Source organism: Bufo gargarizans, chromosome 7 (genome assembly GCF_014858855.1).
Source record: "Bufo gargarizans isolate SCDJY-AF-19 chromosome 7, ASM1485885v1, whole genome shotgun sequence".
NCBI lineage: Eukaryota > Metazoa > Chordata > Amphibia > Anura > Bufonidae > Bufo > Bufo gargarizans.
The window spans coordinates 48,484,599-48,507,582 of NC_058086.1; the positions used below are offsets into that span (position 1 = coordinate 48,484,599).

A 22,984-nucleotide genomic window follows, 5' to 3' on the forward strand; every position below is an offset into this window, starting at 1 on the left:
TTTACAACTCCACCACATTCAGCTTAGCACTAAAGCTGCAGAAACTTATATCAATCACCCTGTCACTGTGGTGCATGACTGGAGATGTAGTATTTAGACATCACAGGGCATATTTGTAAATGCAGCTCTGGATGTGACCGGAGAAGGAGCAATGATGGTGTACTGCTGTCCTGTAAGGTGACAGAGGGGGTGACTGCAGCCTTTGTAGCTACACATCATGACACTGCTGCTGTACAGCCTGTGCCTCTTGTGATCAATATCCCCATCATCCGCTCCCTATAAATCTCCGCTCTGTGATATTCAGCGTTGATGCGACTTCTCAGAGGTCACAGGGTCAGCTCTTGTCATGGTATTTAATGTCGCCACCAGCATCATCCGAAGAAGTCACACAAGACGTAAAGACCAAACCAGAGCGAAGAGTTCACACGTAATGGAGAATGTCTCAGCGGAGGAGAGACACAAGGGGCTGTCAGATGGAAATGTCTCAGCGTGGGGCCGCGCTTAATGTACGCTGCTTCTTAAGTGAAGAACCCAAGGAAAAAAAGATAATGTCGCCATATGGGGAAGAGAAGTCACAATGTGACAAGTGTATGTCTAGAATAAGCAGAAATGTTACCAGGAATCCACCCACTTTTTAACAATGTATTTGAAAAGCATTTCTGCCCCTTGTTGTTGTATGGAAAAGATGGGGTTAAAGATAGAGGTGTTGGGGAGCACAATGAGGAGCCTGTCACATGCTGAGTGATTGGGTTACATCTCCCCTCTACAAACTACATAAGTGACATGGACCTTGTCTGCCATCCAGGCTATTTCTGAGAGTGCGGAACGTATCAGAGGCATAAACCTGAGCTTCATGTGAGTTTACACTGAAAAGGAGAATCAAAAATTCCAGGATTTTTTTTATTTCTTTTTTTAGATTCTTGTACATAGGAGCAGTATTATAGTAGTTATATTCTTGTACATAGGAGCAGTATTATAGTAGTTATATTCCTGTACATATGAGGCAGTATTATAGTAGTTATATTCTATACATAGGAGCAGTATTATAGTAGTTATATTCTTGTATATTGGAGCAGTATTATAGTAGTTATATTCTTGTACATAGGAGCAGTATTATAGTAGTTATATTCTTGTACATAGGAGCAGTATTATAGTAGTTATATTCTTGTACATAGGAGCAGTATTATAGTAGTTACATTCTTGTACATAGGAGCAGTATTATAGTAGTTATATTCTTGTACATAGGAGCAGTATTATAGTAGTTATATTCTTGTACATAGGAGCAGTATTATAGTAGTTACATTCTTGTACATAGGAGCAGTATTATAGTAGTTATATTCTTGTACATAGGAGCAGTATTATAGTAGTTATATTCTTGTACATAGGAGCAGTATTATAGTAGTTACATTCTTGTACATAGGAGCAGTATTATAGTAGTTATATTCCTGTACATAGGAGGCAGTATTATAGTAGTTATATTCTTGTACACAGGAGCAGTATTATAGTATTTATATTCTTGTACATAGGAGCAGTATTATAGTAGTTATATTCTTGTACATAGGAGCAGTATTATAGTAGTTATATTCTTGTACATAGGAGCAGTATTATAGTAGTTACATTCTTGTACATAGGAGCAGTATTATAGTAGTTATATTCCTGTACATAGGAGGCAGTATTATAGTAGTTATATTCTTGTACACAGGAGCAGTATTATAGTATTTATATTCTTGTACATAGGAGCAGTATTATAGTACTTATATTCTTGTACATAGGAGCAGTATTATAGTACTTATATTCTTGTACATAGGAGCAGTATTATAGTAGTTATATTCTTGTACATAGGAGGCAGTATTATAGTAGTTCTTGTACATAGGAGGCAGTATTATAGTAGTTATATTCTTGTACATAGGAGCAGTATTATAGTAATTATATTCTTGTACATAGGAGGCAGTATTATAGTAGTTATTTTCTTGTACATAGGAGGCAGTATTATAGTAGTTATATTCTTGTACATAGGGAGCAGTATTATAGTAGTCATATTCTTGTGCATAGGAGCAGTATTATAGTAGTTATATTCTTGTACATAGGAGGCAGTATTATAGTAGTTATATTCTTGTACATAGGAGCAGTATTATAGTAGTTATATTCTTGTACATAGGAGCAGTATTATAGTAGTTATATTCTTGTACATCGGAGCAGTATTATAGTAGTTATATTCTTGTATATCGGAGCAGTATTATAGTAGTTATATTCTTGTACATAGGAGGCAGTATTATAGTAGTTATCTTCTTGTACATAGGAGCAGTATTATAGTAGTTATATTCCTGTACATAGGAGGCAGTATTATAGTAGTTATATTCTTGTACATAGGGAGCAGTATTATAGTAGTTATATTCTTGTACATAGGAGCAGTATTATAGTAGTCATATTCTTGTACATAGGAGCAGTATTATAGTAGTTATATTCTTGTACATAGGAGGCAGTATTATAGTAGTTATATTCTTGTACATAGGAGCAGTATTATAGTAGTTATATTCTTGTACATAGGAGCAGTATTATAGTAGTTATATTCTTGTACATCGGAGCAGTATTATAGTAGTTATATTCTTGTATATCGGAGCAGTATCATAGTAGTTATATTCTTGTACATAGGAGGCAGTATTATAGTAGTTATCTTCTTGTACATAGGAGGCAGTATTATAGTAGTTATATACTTGTACATAGGAGCAGTATTATAGTAGTTATATTCCTGTACATAGGAGCAGTATTATAGTAGTTATATTCTTGTACATAGGGACAGTATTATAGTAGTTATATTCTTGTACATAGAAGCAGTATTATAGTAGTTATATTCTTGTACATAGGGGCAGTATTATAGTAGTTATATTCTTGTACATAGGAGACAGTATTATAGTAGTTATATTCTTGTACATAGGAGGCAGTATTATATAATATTCTTGTACTGTCTATCCTTTGGAGATTACTTTACTTTGCATATGAGTTACCATTATTATTATTGGGACTCTCTGTATGATAATATGATGGAAATGCTGTTGCTCTGTAGTATAAAGAATGATTCTCCTTTAATCCCTTAGTAGGATGTCTGTGACCTTGGTTTACCTTGTGTGGCACTTATTCTTCTCCTGAGTTAATCCTTCTATCGTCTCATTCAGTAATTGTCTTGGCCGTGGCTGCTGAGGGCTGTGTAGATAATTTTGAGCCTTAAAGGGGTTCTGCAGTTTCTTTTTTTAACTGATGATCTATCCTCTGGAATGATCATCAGCATCTGATCGGTGGGGGTCCGACCGCGCTGTTTACCGTCGGCCCAGTGACGTCACGACTAGTATCACTGGCCTAAGCGGGAGTAGGCCCTGTTCACTTAAATGGAGCTTCGCCGCGCCCAGGCCATTGATACTAGTTGTGACGTCACTGGGCCTGCGGTAAACAGCGAGAAGGCTGCGGTGCTACTGCCTTCTCAAACAGCTGATCGGCGGGGGTCCCGGGTGTCGGACCCCCGTCGATCAGATGCTGATGATCTATGCAGAGGATAGATCATCAGTTTAAAAGAACTGCAGAACCCCTTTAACCCCGGAGAATTTCCTCATATTAATCAGCGATTCTATTTGCACAGATATTTAACATTCATCTTCCGGCGTTCCCATTATATTCTACTGAAGGGAAAGCTTACGGATCCGAGACCGATTCCCTACAGGCCAAACATCCTCCTTATTGCAAGTCAAATGATCGTTCGATGTTGAGCGAAGTTATGGAAGATTCGATTCGGCTGCTTCGACAAATTTCATAAAGAAATTTATTTTCTGATCAATTACTTTGTCAAGAAGCACATTTTTTTGTATGTAGCGGGCACGCACAATGACGTAGAATTTAACCCCTCAGATGCCGCGTTCACCGCTGATCGCGGCATCTGAGGCTACCATTTAGGCCTTTCAGGGGTTAATCAGGGTTAAAAAAAAAAAGTATCCATTTGATCGCATAGAGGCCGTTGCGGCCATCTTGATTGAAAATCTTCCATGGTGATGTGATGACATCATCACGCTAGCTGGCATAGTGACATCTTACATCACAGCGCACGAGATTTCGCATGGTATCTTCAAACAAGATGGCCGCGTTGTCCTCTTAGTGCGCAAATGGACGAGTTGAGTATATCTTTTTTTTTGTTTTTCTGGCAAAATTGATTCGTTACCACCAAGCGCAAGGAAATTTAACTTCATGGCGAATCGAATTTTTCCTGAAGTCAATTTGTTTGCCAAAGGGATAATTTGCATGTCAGTAAAGACTGGTAAGTGGCCAAAGAGAAGAACTAGGAGGCAGCGCTATATGCGCTCGCAGCCCACAAGCGCCATGTTTTATTGAAAGATTGCGGCTGGAACAAAGGCTTCCCATAGAAACACAGAGACGGAGCACTGCTTTCTGTCCAGTGACGTGTTGGATTTTACGGTACAATAGAATAAAGCGTTTTTTCAGGATTTTCATATTGATGGCCAGGTTAGGTCATCAATATCAGAACAGTGGGGGTCCGACTCCTGGCACCCCCACCTATCAGCTTTGTGAGCACTTAGGCTTCCTCCTAGCCAGTGATGTCATGTTTATCGGTCACATGGCCCAGGCGCAGCTTTTACATTAATGGGGCTGCAGTACCAAGCACGGCCACTATCGAGTGCATGGCGCTGTGTCCGGTAAGCTCTGAGAAGGCTACACCGCTCACCAGACCTTCAGTGAGCGCCACAGCATCCTCAAACAGCTGATCGACTATCCGATTTCATATTGATAACTAGAGATGAGCGATAAGAATTTCAGGGAAAATTTTATTTGCCGCAAAACCGTATTTCTTCGTGCTTCGTGGTAGCGAAACGATTTTCCCTGAAATGGTGTAAGAAGCAAAAAAAATAAAAAATCATACTTACACTACCTTATCCATTTGGTGGCGGCGGGCCGGCCACCACTATCTTGATTGAAGATGAAATCCCGTCATACGTCACCATGCCGGCCGTCGTCATGACGTCATCGCGGGACACGCAAGATTTCGCTCCAGATCTTCGATGAAGATGGTGGAGGCCGGGCCTTCGCGAGTAAGTATGATGTCATTTATTGATTTATTGATTTGACATTGTATTATTACTTTCAGATGTCGCGGTGTCTGAGGCGTACAATGATGGGGCGGCGACACAATTGCTGCTCCCTGTCATTGCACCCACTACGTACAAAGAAATGCGCTTTGTCACAAAGCAAATTTTTGGGTTAAATTTGGCAAAGTAGCCAAATCGAATTTTTGAATAATTGGCTAATCTCCATTGATAACCTGTCACGAGCGCAGGCCATCAATATGAAAATTCCGGAGAACGCATTTAAAGCAAAGTACTTGCATGATTTCATGTGTATATGTATTTCTGATGAGGCCCGCGCCTTCCACACTCCGTGTCCCCATGATAATACTTCCTGTCCTGGGTTAGGCCCTGTCATATGGATTGTACCCATCTGACCTAACAGTAGTACGTCTGATTGTTTACCCGGGAAGTGTTATCATGGGGATTTCGTTTTTCCCCTGTTTCTTGCAGGACGGGCCTGCACACCTGAGACATTTTATTCCTTCTCTTTGCCTCGTTATATTTGCGGCTGTTCTCGCCTCAGACCCCAGGAGAATTGTCTGAGCCCCTTAATCCTCCTTTATAAAGCTTCATTTCTAATAATGTGATTTTCTGCAGTAAATGGTTCTCAGTGACTCAGGACTCTGTGGAAACTGCGGCGAGGCGGCCGATCCAGCGCGCCCAGGCCGCTTCTTCTTTTTTTTTTTTTTTACTCTCCGCCCGTCGGGTTTGATGTTATTTTCTCCTCCTAAGAAACCGAAGAGATTTCATAAGAAATAGAATTTCTATCTCATTCATCTCAATCCTTAACGGGTCAGCACTTGCACTGAACGCGTTCGCTATCCTCTCTTTAGCGAGTAATTCTCCGGCACTGTTCTCATAAACGCACGCAGCGCACGCAGAAGATTTCACGACTTTCTAGTAAATTCGTGTTTACTGCATCTAATTTAAGATTTACAGGGTCTCAGAAACTGCAACTTCATGATAATCCTGAGATACAAAAGTATCATTTACTGGAAACCTTTTGCTACTTAGAAACATTGGGGTCAAAGTTTGTTACTTTTAGTCATAAAACTTTCCTTTTGTTTCATTTTTGGTTTCTATTTTGCTTCAGTTCTCTGGGTGCAGCCTGCAGTGTAAAGCATAGATTTTTTCCTTCTAGTTGTTATTTCTTTGTGTATAGAGTACATAGAAATTCACTTTCCCCTCTACACTACATGGGATATAATCCTATATTATATTACCTTAAAATATAACTTTTGTCTGCCAACTATTCCAATCCGTACTACATTCCCCTGGGGCCTACAGCATTGTTTATTCTGAGCCTACTGGTTGATAAACAGAATGCAAAAACTACAGTAAAGACTGACACACAAACAGATATGTTAAAGAGAGAGGGTTGGAAAGAATGAAACTGTCTAAACTGGGCTATTCTGGATAAAACATGTTGTCCCCCTATCCGTTGGCAAAGGGATAACTGTTAGATCAGTGGGGGTCCGACCACTGAGATCCCCGGGGTGCCTCCGTATGACTGCAGTAGTAGGTAGAGCATGCACACTCTGTCTCTATGGGACTCCTAGGGTTGGGTCAGCGCTCGGCTATCTCCATCAGTCCAATAGACCGAACAAAGTGGCTGTGTGCATGCTCAATCATTGCTCCATTTAAAGGGGGGGCATGGAACCCCCCGATTCTCATGATCACCGAGGTCCCACTGGTCATACCACCATCATCCTAACAATTATTGCCTGTCTAAGGTATAGTACCCCTGTAACTATGTGTCGCTCTGAGTCTGTGGAAAGCTGGGTGACCAGAACCCTTATATGATAGTCTGTAGGGGCCACATACAACAAAAATAATTGAAGGTTTAATGTTTTTGAGGGCTACATAGCAAAGATGAAAATCAGGCCCCTTTCCAGCAGCTTCTTGACACTAACGCACTCCTAATCAGCTGTGACGGGAGGTCCTAGTGCCCCCCATCCCATGTTCATGGCATTAGTACATTGCAGCTCTTCCCATCCTTCCTTAAATTACAGGGCAACGAGCGCTGGGAACCTGTTCTGGAACAGATGTTTCCAATGTCTACGATGAATCATAAAGTCGATGTAATCAAAAGCAAGAAACATAAGCAGAAGCGACCGCCGGTGCCATGACTCATAGAGCGGCTCGGGGTGACAAGCCGTGAAATGCGCATAAATAATACACGGCTGACCCCGGAGACGGTTTATGGGCAGGTGAACTATTGATAAACTGCTTCACATGAGTAGAAGAGAATTTCGGAAATCCTATACAAATCGGACACCATGGCCGCATACTCTTAAAGGGCCCCACGGATATAAAGATTGTCTGTATTCTGCCGTAAAGCCGCGCTTTGCGCTTCCTGGGACTAGAGTGTTCATCCTGAGCCTCCAGTTGCATGAAAAGCTTTCTACAAGTACAATGAAAACTGACACAGAAGTAAAGAAGGAAACGTTGTGCAACAATGTATACATGTAGAATTGTATACTGCGGTCCATGGACCTTTATGGCCACCAACCTGATGCATGGACACGGTTTTTATCCTTTAATCTTGTAGAAATCCACAATAAGAGGGATTTTGTGTTGGCAAACAGTGACTGGATGACCAAGTGTCTGAATATTGTTGTAACTTTTTGAAGGAAGGACAGCTCTGGAGCACAAACTGCAGCTCTAACAAGGGAAGTACTGTGCAGACCACAAAACAGGATAGGTATCAGGATCTACACGTATACATTGATTCTTTTCACATATATAAACTCAGTTTTGTCCTCCATTATGATGTTTCCTGCTTCCTCGTGCTAAATTCTTGCTGCCTGCGATCACAAACTGTTACAGATCAGCCTCATTCAGTCTTTCCTGCCTAAAATCAAATTGCACCCCGGCCGTGTGATTTCAGTGGCGGTTGTTTGGGGGTGTTTTCTGGAGAGGTGGTCGAGGGGATCAGTCTTTAGAGGGCACGCTAGATTACGTGATGGTGACGCTGAGGAAGATTCTGGGGTTTACCGACTCTTTGTGAAAGTCAGAGAGACAAAACTTCTGTGAAAACAGGGCGTTGAACCCCAGACCAGACCCCAGAAACTATAATCAGACTCCTAAAATGATTCAAAGCCCAGACAATACCCTTAAATGAAATCAGACCTCTAAATTAATAAAGATCCCATAAACCATAATCAACCCCCAGACCAGACCCCTAAATTAATTTAGACCCCAGACCATATCCTTAAAATGTCTCAAACCGCAGATGAAACCCCTGAAATGAGTTCAATCCTCGGATCAGAATCTTAGATACATTTAGACCACACGCCAGAGCCCTGAATTCATCATACCTCAGATCAGACCCCGCACCAGACCCCTAAAATAATTCAAACCCCAGATCGACCCCTAAATTAATAAAAATCCCATATACTATAACCAGACCCCAGACCCTTAAATTCAGACTACAGATCAGATCCCTAAATTAATAAAGATCCCCTAAAGCATAATCAGACCCCAGACCAGACCCCTAATTTAATTCAGACCTCCAGACCACAGCCTATATCAGAACCTGGCCCCGAAGGACCAAACATTGCAGAGGGGCTCTGTAGGCCTAAAACTGTTACTGTGTCCAAATAACACTGCCATACGATACATGGTGTAAGCAGTGAAGGGGTTAACAGCAAAGTCCCTGGTGGTCTGTGACAATAAGGTAATGTCCCTGGTGGTCTGTGACAATAAGGTAATGTCCCTGGTGGTCTGTGACAATAAGGTAATGTCCTTGGTGGTCTGTGACAATAAGGTAATGTCTCTGGTGGTCTGTGACAATAAGGTAATGTCCCTGGTGGTCTGTGACAATAAGGTAATGTCCCTGGTGGTCTGTGACAATAAGGTAATGTCCCTGGTGGTCTGTGACAATAAGGTAATGTCCCTGGTGGTCTGTGACAATAAGGTAATGTCCCTGGTGGTCTGTGACAATAAGGTAATGTCCCTGGTGGTCTGTGACAATTAGGTAATGTCCCTGGTGGTCTGTGACAATAAGGTAATGTCCCTGGTGGTCTGTGACAATAAGGTAATGTCCCTGGTGGTCTGTGACAATGAGGTAACGTCCCTGGTGGTCTGTGACAATTAAGTAATAACCCTAGTGGTCTGTGACAATAAGGTAATGTCCCTGGTGGTCTGTGACAATAAGGTAATGTCCCTGCTGGTCTGTGACAATAAGGTAATGTCCCTGGTGGTCTGTGACAATAAGGTAATGTCCCTGGTGGTCTGTGACAATAAGGTAATGTCCCTGGTGGTTCAGATGACTGAATATTCACATTCTCCACTCTTTGGTTGCTCTAGTACTCAGGACCCTCAAGGAAATAGGGCCCCTGGGCAAATGCCCAGTTTGCCACCCTTAAAACATGGGTAAGAAAATGGGGTGAGAAAGCATTGTCTAAACAGTACAGAAATCCGTATTTTAATTATTGGTATTTGGTCGCCTCCTGGAGTCCTTCAGTTACTAGAAACTGCCCTCATACACTGTAACAATCCTGCACCTGTATGCGAGACACGTGATCAGGGCTGGTTTTCAATCCATGAATATAAATAAGAATGGTTACACTCACAGACAGCAAGCAGAGATCTTGAAAGGGACTTGAAACATAGAGTTTATTAAGCATCCCCTGAGCTGTTCATATCACATCAATAGTCTCAATTTAATGAGAGCGGAGAATCCCTTTAAATGTGTCAGACAGAGGTGGAAACCCCCGAAAGAACGTCCTGTATCGGTGACCACGCTGTCTGCACATGTCATGGTGACGGCGGTGGTCACCAGTAGTGGTCCTGTGTAAGGTGTAGGTATGTAGAAAGGCCGGAGCCATTGCCGGTGCGGAGGAGAAGACAATGGTCGTCTGTGGCAGAAAGAAAACAGTGTCTGAGCTGTGAGCAGAGCGCCCCTTTAAGAACCATTATTTTCAATCAAACCTTTCTCATTTTCTCATTGCTGCTCAGTTCAGTCTTATATTTGGGACCTAATTAATTATCGAGGCGTTTTTTGGATGTTTTTATTTATAAGAAAAAGACCAAAGGGTTTTCTGAGATACAGACGCGATTGATGTTTTTGTAACACACATGAAGTGTGATGATGGGAGTGATATCTCCTCTCCGTTGTGTCCTCGTACGGCGGCACAGAACTTGCCGTGTGCTCTACTTATCATTAATTAATCTCCCTCCGCATTGGTAATGCTCCCGGTGCCGTATCTTATAGTGTATGTGATGGTTCCCACAGTACTCGTGTGTCCTCCTGTGTTCCTGGGCTGGTCTCTGCAGGCATGTAATTACTTCTAATTAATTAATTGTATGGAGCCCGGATGGATTTTTTGGTGGTTAATTCATGGGGAGACCACCCAGCAGGATACAGACTGTCTTCAGTTCTTCAAGAAAACATCATTTTTCAGCTTGTGCTGGGACTTGCTGCTGGGGGAGAGGAAGAGAGAGCTGCTGCATTCAGAGACACAGAGCTATTCATGTGACTGCCACCGGGATACCGGGATACAAAACACTGGTAAAGGGTGGGTTTGCACTTGCGTCAAGGTATTCCGTTATAGATTCCGTTTATAACGGTATTCGTAGACGGAATGCAAAACGGAAGCCTTTCAGAGGCAAAGTCGACCAGATGGATCTATTATCCTTGCCCATAGACGTTTATTATGATGGATCAAAACGGAATGCCTCTCAAAAGCTTCCGTTTTGCATTCCGTCTTACGAATTCCATTATAAACGGAACCTATAAGGGGAATACCCTAAAGCGAGTCCGAACCCGCCCTAACATTAGCACAGGGGCATATACTCTTGTCTAGGGAGGAGCGGGTGACAAGGGTTTTAGTCAATTTCATGTCTGCTAATTGTCACAGCAGTTTCCTCTATAGTTAGTTTAGGCATTAACCCCGTGGGTGCGGTGATGTCTAGCTGCCACCGCCTTGTCCTAAGCACCGCTGATGGCTGTGTATTGTGTAATGGAAGGAGAGGGGGATGAGGTGTGGAGAGAGGGGCTGGCAGGCAATTATAACATTGGGTCAGGCATTCATCATGGCTTCCCCCACCTCCTGCCTCCATGATAGGCACTCCACAGACTAATAACTATTATTGGCTGCCTTTCCCTTTAAGTGGCAGGCGCACAATAGACGATGTTAACTATGTTGCTTTTTTGTATTTTACATCTATTTACTTGTTAGAGATTTCTTTCTTTTGGGAAACCAGTTGCTCTTTCACAGGTTTTTCTTCCTGCAGTAATAACACGTTTAGATAAGTCAGCTCTGCTCAGCGCGCGCCGCTGCCAATACGTCTCAGAATAGCTGCCCCGTAACTATGGAAACTTCCAGCAACTCCCCGATATAACAGAGTTTATTTCTTAATGCGAGCAGAAAAAAAATATATATTTCCATAAATAGGCCGTTTGGCCAAGAGGCTGATAAATGGCGGTACCTCGCCCCCTCCCCCGACAAACTCTATATTTTAGAGCAATTTCCTGTGAAAGTCTCTGACGTCTGCCTCCCTGGTGCTCTGGTCTACTCGAGGGACCATAGAAGTCTGAGACGTTGTGCCTGGAGGTATTACATTAATCTTATAGTTTGACTGGTCGTGACCTTAAAATATATATATAACAATAATAATATAATATAAAGTAACATATTTTACGTTTGGACTGTAGGGTCGCTTTAAGGTTGGGGCGGGGCTGTGACAACTTTTCTTTAATTTTCATAAAATTTAGTAAAAAGATAAAGACGTTGGACCCAAGTTAATGCCAGACACTTCACATAAACAGGGGGGGCTTTATTTATTTATTTTAAAAAAATCAGACCCTTTTTTTCCTTCCCTAATAAAGGTCCTTTGACCTTAGACCAGTTCACAGGAAGATGCCCTGTTGATACCCCCTGTATCCGAGCACTGCTTCAGCAACGTCCCCCGTTGCTTCATAATGACCCCCTCTCCTTTTGATCACGCCCCCCATGCCTTTCGATTGACAACCCCAGACCCTTGGGGGCGAGATCAACAGAACAGGGACATCATTATAAAGCAACAGGGCCGCCGCTGAAGCAGTGCTCCAACACTTCAGTTGCCTATTTATAAAAGTTGCTTTTTCTCCACCACCGGAACAACCAGAGAAGAAAAAAAGGTTTAGTTTTTGTCAGTGTCATCAACCCTAGGAGGCTATATCCCGCCGGTGGGGGAGGGTGGAGCCGGGTGACAGAGGCTCTTTAAAGGACAATTCCAGACAAGGCTGAAAATGAGTGAGATCAGCAGAACTCCAATGATTCTCAATGATGTCACCGCTGATCTCTAGTGATGGATAGGTTGCATTCCCAGTGATGTCACCGCTGATCTCTAGTGAATGGATAGGCTGCATTCTCAGTGATGTCACCGCTGATCTCTACTGAATGGATAGGCTGCATTCTCAGTGATGTCACCGCTGATCTCTAGTGATGGATAGGCTGCATTCTCAGTGATGTCACCGCTGATCTCTAGTGAATGGATAGGCTGCATTCTCAGTGATGTCACCGCTGATCTCTACTGAATGGATAGGCTGCATTCTCAGTGATGTCACCGCTGATCTCTAGTGAATGGATAGGCTGCATTCTCAGTGATGTCACCGCTGATCACTAGTGATGGATAGGCTGCATTCTCAGTGATGTCACCGCTGATCTTTAGTGATGGATAGGCTGCATTCTCAGTGATGTCACCGCTGATCTCTAGTGATGGATAGGCTGCATTCTCAGTGATGTCACCGCTGATTTCTAGTGATGGATAGGCTTGCATTCTCAGTGATGTCACCGCTGATCTCTAGTGAATGGTTAGGCTGCATTCTCAGTGATGTCACCGCTGATCTCTAGTGAATGGATAGGCTGCATTCTCAGTGATGTCACCGCTGATCTCTAGTGATGGATAGGCTGCATTCTCAGTGATGTCACCGCTGATTTCTAGTGATGGATAGGCTTGCATTCTCAGTGATGTCACCGCTGATCTCTAGTGAATGGTTAGGCTGCATTCTCAGTGATGTCACCGCTGATCTCTAGTGAATGGATAGGCTGCATTCTCAGTGATGTCACCGCTGATCTCTAGTGATGGATAGGCTGCATTTTCAGTGATGTCACCGCTGAGCTCTAGTGAATGGATAGGCTGCATTCTCAGTGATGTCACCGCTGATCTCTAGTGATGGATAGGCTGCATTTTCAGTGATGTCACCGCTGATCTCTAGTGAATGGTTAGGCTGCATTCTCAGTGATGTCACCGCTGATCTCTAGTGAATGGATAGGCTGCATTCTCAGTGATGTCACCGCTGATCTCTAGTGATGGATAGGCTTGCATTCTCAGTGATGTCACCGCTGATCTCTAGTGAATGGATAGGCTGCATTCTCAGTGATGTCACCGCTGATCTCTAGTGATGGATAGGCTGCATTTTCAGTGATGTCACCGCTGATCTTTAGTGAATGGATAGGCTGCATTCTCAGTGATGTCACCGCTGATCTTTAGTGAATGGATAGGCGACATTCTCAGTGATGTCACCGCTGATCTTTAGTGATGGATAGGCGACATTCTCAGTGATGTCACCGCTGATCTCTAGTGAATGGATAGGCTGCATTCTCAGTGATGTCACCGCTGATCTTTAGTGAATGGATAGGCGACATTCTCAGTGATGTCACCGCTGATCTTTAGTGATGGATAGGCGACATTTTCAGTGATGTCACCGCTGATCTCTAGTGATGGATAGGCTGCATTCTCAGTGATGTCACCGCTGATCTCTAGTGATGGATAGGCGGCATTCTCAGGGATGTCACCGCTGATCTCTAGTGAATGGATAGGCTGCATTCTCAGTGATGTCACCGCTGATCTCTAGTGAATGGATAGGCTGCATTCTCAGTGATGTCACCGCTGATCTTTAGTGATGGATAGGCGACATTCTCAGTGATGTCACCGCTGATCTCTAGTGAATGGATAGGCTGCTTCTCTTTGCGGCCTGGGTATTACAGTTACCGTTCAGTAAGACACATGTCGGTTGCTCTCTGTTGTAAATAAGGTATAGGAGTAAAACGAATTGCAGCAGAAATAATTCCGTGGTATAAACCCAGTAAGAGCACATGCGCTGTTATTATTGTAGGCTTTACATTGGGCAGCAGATGGTGATTATTTTTCTTGTTTACCAGGAATTTCTCCCGTCTTTTGTTTTTTGTAACAGTTTTACCTCGAGCAAGAAAAAACCCTGAAAAGCCGTGGTAGTCAGATACGTCATCTGGTTCAGGGGTCTGCTGCACCTCGAGGGGGGAGATGTCCTCTTGTTGAGACTTTGCATCTCCTGAACGTTTTTTTCTTTCTGTGTCTTTTCAGGCCAAGATCGCAGCGAAGCTACTTTAATAAAAAGGTTTAAAGGCGACGGTGTTCGGTACAAAGCAAAACTAATTGGGATCGACGAGGTTTCAGCTGCAAGAGGAGACAAGTTATGCCAGGATTCAATGATGAAGCTCAAGGTATCGCTTAGTAGCCCTTTCATTGGTCAACCGGTCTATCAGAGAATCAGCACTGATATCTCTGAATCCAATCGGTGAAACATCTCCATAGAAACTGGTTTCCACCCATCTCACATAAAGTTACAAAGGTCTACAGGTGATAAAAACCATTGAAGCCATTTTTTATTTATTTAGGTGTATTTTGAGTTGAATTTTTTTGTAGTATGTTGTTATAAAAAAAAATGCTTAATTTGGATTCTGCAGCTTTTATGTTTCACAGTACATAGCAGCTGCAGAATGCTATTCAGAGTGACATCTATCAGACTAGCTCTCTCACTCTACCATCCCTCTTTCTTCTCTCTTGAATGATCTTCTCAGCTAATGTATTGCCAAATCAAAGATCAGGAGAGGCCGGACAAGGGCCGGAGAACCAGTCATCGAAGGGCTACTCTGATGGATTTAATTGTGAGTGATATTCTGCAGCTTGCTATGTAAAGTGATACAAGGAACCTGCAGAAGCCAAGCAACAGTTTTAATAAAAACCTATTACAAAAATGTTTTTAGCTCAAAATATCAAAAACAATAATAAAATCAATAAAAATGGAATGTAACACCCCAGAGTTTATCCACCCGTACCTGCCCGCTGCGCATAGTTTATACATTTACTTCTTATTTAATGCACTAATATGAACATGATGTGAGCAGTTTGGCACAGGCAATGATACATAAGGGGTTCACAGACCCCAGTCACCCAAATGCGGAGTATATACTGACAAGCTGAGCGCTGTGACATCACTATACCAGAGCTATGATGTCACCAGATTATGTGATATATCAACAGCCCATGGAGATGGAGAACGTACCTTGCTGAGGTTCTTACTCCTCAGGCACATGGGCTACCTCCATATTACAATGAGATTGTTGGAGAATCCTATGAAGCCACTGGAATCCTCAAATAAACATGTCCCACGTCTGTGACTCCAGATCAATGTGAAAGAAGGCCGCCTGTGTGCAGCTCTGCAGCATATCGCACCAAAAGAGCAACAGAATATTTATAGAAACGGCAATCAGATAGAAAACGATTTCAGCCACAATCCTGAAAAGTAATATTATTAAAAGACAAATACTCTCCTGAATACATGTTATATATAAAGCAGGAGGATAAGCCACGCCGATCGCTGTTATCTGAGATTCTCGGTGCAGCAGCGTGCTCCAGTGTGATAGAAAATTCATCCTCAGGAACAGAAGAAGCAATAAAAGTCACAAATAACACAGAGATAGGAAGACGCCACCACATTGTAACACTACCGTACATCCCTCATCATGCCCACCATAGGATTATTCTGTTCTGTTACCTGGAAGACTGCAATGTGATCTGACAGACCTCGATAACTGACGGCTCTCAGGGCTGCATCCCGGGGCGTGCTCATTTTATTATTTTACATTTAGTATTGTATTGTAGGGATAAGAGATGCATTGATAAACATATATGTATAGGAAGATTATGATACAGTATAATATGAAGAACCACTGGACACCAGGGCCTGGAGAACTGAACCACTGGACACCAGGGCCTGGAGAAGTGAACCACTGGATACCGGGGCCTGGAGAACTGAACCACTGGACGCCAGGGCCTGGAGAACTGAACCACTGGATGCCAGGGCCTGGAGAACTGAACCACTGGACGCCAGGGCCTGGAGAACTGAACCACTGGACGCCAGGGCCTGGAGAACTGAACCACTGGATGCCAGGGCCTGGAGAACTGAACCACTGGACGCCAGGGCCTGGAGAACTGAACCACTGGACACCAGGGCCTGGAGAACTGAACCACTGGACGCCAGGGCCTGGAGAACTGAACCACTGGACGCCAGGGCCTGGAGAACTGAACCACTGGACGCCAGGGCCTGGAGAACTGAACCACTGGACGCCAGGGCCTGGAAAACTGAACCACTGTACACCAGGGCCTGGAGAACTGAACCACTGGACACCAGGGCCTGGAGAACTGAACCACTGGACGCCAGGGCCTGGAGAACTGAACCACTGGACGCCAGGGCCTGGAGAACTGAACCACTGGACGCCAGGGCCTGGAAAACTGAACCACTGTACACCAGGGCCTGGAGAACTGAACCACTGGACACTAGGGCCTGGAGAACTGAACCACTGAATAAAAAGGCCTCAAGACCAGAACCACTTAAAAAACGGTTATGGGGAACTGAATCAATGGACTCCAAGGCAAGGAAAAATGAACATCTGGACACCAGGGCCTTAAAAACTGAACCACCGAACAGAAGGGCAAAGGGAACTTAACCACTGGTCTCCAAGGCATGAGGAACTGAACCATTAAACTCCAAGGCCTGAAGAGCAGAAACTGAACAAAAGAGTATGGGGAACTGAAGCACTAACACCAGGGCATGAAGATCAGAACCACTAGACACCAGGGCCTGGAGAACAGAACCACTAGACACCAGGGCCTGGAGAACAGAACCACTAGACACCAGGGCCTGGAGAACAGAACCACTAGACACCAGGGCCTGGAGAACTGAACCACTGGACACCAGGGCCTGGAGAACTGAACCACTGGACCCCAGGGCCTGGAGAACTGAACCACTGGACACCAGGGCCTGGAGAACTGAAACACACCAGGGCCTGGAGAACTAAAACACTGGACACCAAGGACTGGAGAACTGAACCTTTGGAGCAAGGAGTAAAAAACTGAACCACTTGATGCTGGAGCTTGGGTCACTAAATGGCAAAATAACTAAATTATATAGAGCTAAGGGACAAAATCACTTGACAAAACCAGCAACCCAATTGTCACTAATACAGTTGTCTCCAAGTACTGTGGCATCAAATCACTTCTGAGGTGACTGCAAAACCAAACAATGAATCCTCAGGGCCTGGGAGCTAAAACGTACAAACAACCAGGGGCAGAGACCTGAAGATCTAGAGGTCGGGGTAATAAAAGGATGTTAATAACTGCGGCACCAGGGACCCATCAATCTGAAACCTAGAGATATGAAACCTCTACACACCAGGGACTGGGACATTATATCACCCCCGACACTCCATGGTTTCGGACCCTGGTATACTAATCCTGCAAACAGGAAAGTGGAATGAACTATAAATGTACTTATCCACTAAACAACTGTGAACTGGGATATTACAAACTAGACCAGTAATACGGATCCGGTAAACCAGTGCATACTGGAAAGTAGACCAGTAGACTACTGCATATGAAATACTAGAACAGTAAACCGCTGGAAACCAGTACTGAGCTGCTGAACCAGGGAGTTGGTCTGTGAGTATAGATTGGGTCACTGAGCTATAGGACGCTATGTTCTGGGCCAGTAAATGACGGAACCCCTGGGGTACTGATCCCTTTACTTGGTACCTCCTGGGAGCTTTACAAAGATTTGCTTCTTTCAGAAGCGACAGGTTGCGGACCACTGGTCTAAATATTTAACCTGATTATGGCCACGTTTTGTGTCTTGGTAATAATAAGCAATCTTTTTCATTTGTAATTCCTTTTATCACCATGGAAATGCGCACATTAGAAATTAGTCTTAATCCCTTCCATTTCCATTTAACGAACATGCAGCCCCGACACCTGCTGACAAAATCTGCTGTCCATGGCGTCCGCAAATATGTCCCCTTGTCTCCGAGATGCTGGATTCTTTTCTTCCCAATAATTGAGAGGTTTATCTGAGCTCGAGAAAATGATGATGGAACCCGGGAGGTCTTCAGATTAATGTTCTTGTCTTGTAAGCAAGCACAACGGCCTTTATCCCGAGCAGTGCGAGACAAGGGTTTCTGCTCCTTTTTATTATTGAAGTCTGAACAAAGCCTTAAGGTTTCTCTCTTGGCTCCAATGCTTCGGTCTCAGAGGTTTCCAAAGAACTTCCATTTTGACATTTATAGGATCAAGCATCTGGAATAGATACAATGTACAGTATGCACAATGTGACTATTTAGTGCAGTGTTACAATGTTATTATATTTAGCAGTGTCAGGCTACTTTCACTCTACCGTCATAGGGTCTCAATACCGGAAAAAAAACGCTTTTGTTTTGTCCCCATTCATTGTCAAAGGGGCCAAAACGTAACTGAACAGAACGGAGCGCTCCGAAATGCATTCCTTTCCATTTGGTTGCGTTCCCAGAACGGAGAGCAAACCGCAGCATGCTGTAGTTTTTCTTTCCGTCATGGGATGCGGAGCAAAACGGACCTACAATGCAAGTCAATGGGGACGGATCCGTTTAACTCTGACACAAAAGAAAACGGATCCATCCCCTCTTGACTTTCAATGGAGTTCATGATGGATCCGTCTTGGCTATAGAAGACATAATACAACCGGATCCATTCATAACGGATGCAGACGGTTGTATTATCAGTAATGGAAGCGTTTTTGCTGAGCCCTGCCGGATCAGGCAAAAACGCTAGTGTGAAAGTAGCCTTAGGGTACTTTCATGCTAGCGTTTTTCTTTTCCGAAACTGAGTTCCGTCCTATGGGCTCAATACCGGAAAAGTGATCAGTTTTATCCTAATGCATTCTGAATGGAGAGAAATCAGTTCAGGATGCATCAGGATGACTTCAGTTCAGTCACTGGACGGCGTTTTGGACGGAGGAAATACCGCAGCATGCTACGGTATTCTCAACGTCCAAAATTCCAGATCAGTTGCTGGAATGCATTGAAATGTGCTAGTGCCGGATCCGGCATTAAAAATACTGCAATGCCGGATCCGTAAAAAAAAAATATATATATAATGGATCCGTTTCTCTGGATGACATACAGAGAGACGGATCGGTTCTTGCAATGCATTTGTAAGACGGATCTGCATCCGGATCCGTCTACAAATGCTGTCCGTTTGCATGCAGATTGCCGGCGACGGAACTGCTTGCCGGATCACTCTGCCGCAAGTGTGGAAGTAGCCTTACAATGTTACTATATTTAGTTTCATGAGAAGGTGAAGGAAGCAGAATCTGTTACATGCGCTTCACAACATCATCTCAGACTTCATGAAGACTCCAACTTTTAAAGGGGGGATGGACTCCAGGAAAGAAAACTTTGGGCTCTTTTACACGTGCGTGGAATTCGCTGCATGAAAGAGAGCCAAGCCCGCTCCGGACAGCGGAGACACGGAGCAGTAACATGATGGATAATGCTCCGCGCCTCTCTCTGATCTTTTTACTACAAAATCAGGGTGACAACTTTATCTCACTGCGATTTAAGTTGAAACTTACAGGGAAGTTTCAACTTAAGGCCTCATGCCCACGACCGTTGTTGTGTTCCGTTCCGCAAAATGGGGTTCCGTTGTTCCGTGATCCGTTTCCGTGTGTCTTCCTTTATTTTTGCAGGATCACCAGACATGAAGGAAAGTAAAAAAAAGTCTAAGTCAAGTTTGCCATGCAAAAACGGACGCGGATGACAATCTTGTGTGCCTCCGTGTTTTTTCACGGTCCCATTGACTTGAATGGGTCTGCAAACCATTTTCCGTGAAAAAAATAGGACAGGTTATATTTTTTTGACGGACTGGAACCACGGATCACGGACGCGGATGACAAACGGCGCATAAGCCGAGTTTTCAACGGACCCATTGAAAGTCAATGGGTCCGCAGAAAATCACAAAAAACGTAACAACGGACACGGAATGACAACGGTCGTGTGCATGAGGCCTTAGGCGGTATTTGGTATTCTGGTTTCAGCAAATCAATGTTACTGATGATGCAATAATAGATAGTCCATATCCATTCTTCATGTTTTTTTATTTTTATTTCTGCTTGCTGTCATTCTGTGGCAACCATCATTATTCACTTACAGTGAATAGAGCCCGGTCACGTGAGGGGCACACAGGAGTACAGTAAGTATATGAGAGCTGTGTCTACTAATGTGCCCTGCATCTGTGGACAGGACTGAGTTATCGTCACTGGATGTCAACAACCATGGCTGATATTGATGACAGCAAGCAGAGATATAACAACAGGAAGAACTGATACTGAATGTACTGCATGGTACAACATTGCCAGCATTATTTGCTGAAAGCGGAATACCCCTTTATGTCAGAAGGTAATATTGATGAGTGTAGAACAGAATGTAACCTGCTGCCATGTCTTTAAGCTACAGTATCAGAAGACAATTCACAGCTCTCGTGTTACATTCCTTTAGGACTCCCCCCCCCCCCTCCACCCCCCCCCCTCCCCCCCACCCTTGATCAATAGAATGGTGGTTTGGATTTTAGCCTGGAGATATCCACATCTCTGACTTAGGGCTCATGCGCATGAACTTATTTTCTTTCCGTGTCCGTTTTCTTTTGCGGAACGTATGTGGAACCATTCATTTCAATGGGTCTTAAAAAAAAACTGAAGTTACTCTGTTTGCATTCCGTTTCCGTATGTCCATATGTCCGTTCTGAGAAAAAATAGAGCATGTCCTATTATTGTCCACATTACGGACAAGGATAGGACTGTTCTTTTGGGGGCCAGCTGTTCCGTTCCGCAAAATACTGAATGCACAGTATTATTTTGTGAATACGTGTTTTGTGGACCGCAAAATACATATGGTCGTGTGCATGAGCCCTAAGGCCAATCACATCAATTGAACTTCAGTGCCTGACATGCTTGCTGACTGTTTCCAATAGCAACTACCAGAACAATGAATGTCACCAAAGAAAAACAAAATAGTTTTCAAATTCCCTCTCCAACGTGTACCTGTAGCCCATGTAGCCAAAGCCTGCATTACCTCACTCATCTGTACGCGTACCAAAAATTAGCCAAATGTTCACCTTTCTCTTCCAAATTACCAATCTGGCAGAGATGTAGTTCTGGACCCTTGGGCCTTCAATGCCAAATCTACTGGTGTCTATGTGGCAAAGTGCCCCATGGGTCCTGTAGGTTTGCACACTTCTGCAGCCCTATATCTACACCACTCCAGCGGTCTGTATATAACAACTTGGTTGAAAACACTTTAATTGTATAAAAACTTTTCAATCCATCACAGAATGTAGCATTGCTTATTAACTCCAAATATAAATGCTTCTGGTGCCTGTAGTCACCACTAGGGGGAGCTCTCTGCATGGAAATTCAAACAACAGCCCCCATTGAGCTCAATAATACACAGTATATGGTGAGCTCCCTCTAGGGGATGCAGTAGGAAGTTTGGAATTTTTGAAGTGTGACTACATTGGACATCGTAAATTGCTATTTGGTGACTAGGGGAGTCCATGAAGTGAGCAGATCATCTCTACTTTTTAGTTCTACAATGTTAGTTTTGCAGTTTGACCAGTGAAAGAAATAAAAGTTGAACAAACTGAACATCGTCAGCGGAGACCGAACATAACAGTGACCTTGTCAGCCCTCCCTTAAGTTAAATATTTCAAAGGGCCCCAGAATAATGGGATGACCCTCAGGCTCTAACCTAAGATGATCTATTTTTCTTCTCTCGACAGGGTATTGCAGCGGGAGCGCGATCAAAAGGCGAACACAAACAAAAAGTCTTTTTAACCGTTTCCTTTGGAGGAATCAAAATCTTTGATGAAAAGACTGGTGTAAGTAGATGCAGCATCAGCCGCAACTGTTTAATATGGAAGCAGGAAAATTCATCCCGGGAAAGCAGCGTGCGACATAGGCGCCCGGTTTGTAGATTCCGCTCGCCTCGCTGCCCTCTCGTCGCCTTTCCTTTTTTATGTCTTTGTTATCCTCACAGTTGTAGAATCATAGTTGGCAATTGGGGGGAAAGCGTTGTAAGAAGGCGACATTGTTATTTTCTGAATTGATCTGTCACCTTTGCCAGTGATTTCCGCGTCTTCCCAGTAATCGCCGCAGATTAAAAAGATTCTTCCTGTTCCTATTTTTAAAGAACAATTCTCCTTGAAATCCAAAGAATGACCTGGATGCATCATCCCCTGAGACGTCTTCTGCTCATTCATTCTCTTGGAAAGCTGGACCATTACAGGGATCTAGGAGGTCACCCAACTTTCTGTAGACCCTGAACGGCAGGTTTACTTATGTTTCCTACCATACAATGCCGCCAGGAAAACAGTTCTTGTTAAAGATGCATCCGGATCCCATGTGCTTCAGCCTCCGTAGCCATAGTCTTCTTCTCTCTAGTGGTTGAGCTACTTGTAGTTTATATTCTTTCAGTTCTGACTGGAATAGAAAGCAGCTCCTCTTATACCGAATTCCTGCTCAGCTTGTGCATACATACAGCAGCCAATCAGCACAAGTAAAGCAGCAGTGTAAAGCATGGGGTAGGGACAATGTAACAGCCTAAAGCTGGCTAACATTTTAGATAGCTGTCTCCCTGGCCCCCATACACATGCATGCTTGGCTTAACTGAACAAGGAGAGAAGATGAAAGGGGTTGACCCATCTCAACATTTGTGACATGTCACTGGGATATGCCATAAATGTTG

General features: G+C 43.6%; 1 protein-coding gene across 1 annotated transcript in view; it reads left to right on the top strand.

Moving 5' to 3' along the window:
- Nucleotides 1-22,984, top strand: part of DAB1 (DAB adaptor protein 1) — a 220,144-nt gene that overhangs the window by 74,916 nt on the left and 122,244 nt on the right. The window contains exons 3-4 of the mRNA XM_044302379.1: nucleotides 14,460-14,599; nucleotides 22,020-22,118. Of these exons, the coding sequence (XP_044158314.1) occupies nucleotides 14,460-14,599; nucleotides 22,020-22,118 (239 nt within the window). The remainder of the gene's footprint in view (nucleotides 1-14,459; nucleotides 14,600-22,019; nucleotides 22,119-22,984) is intronic.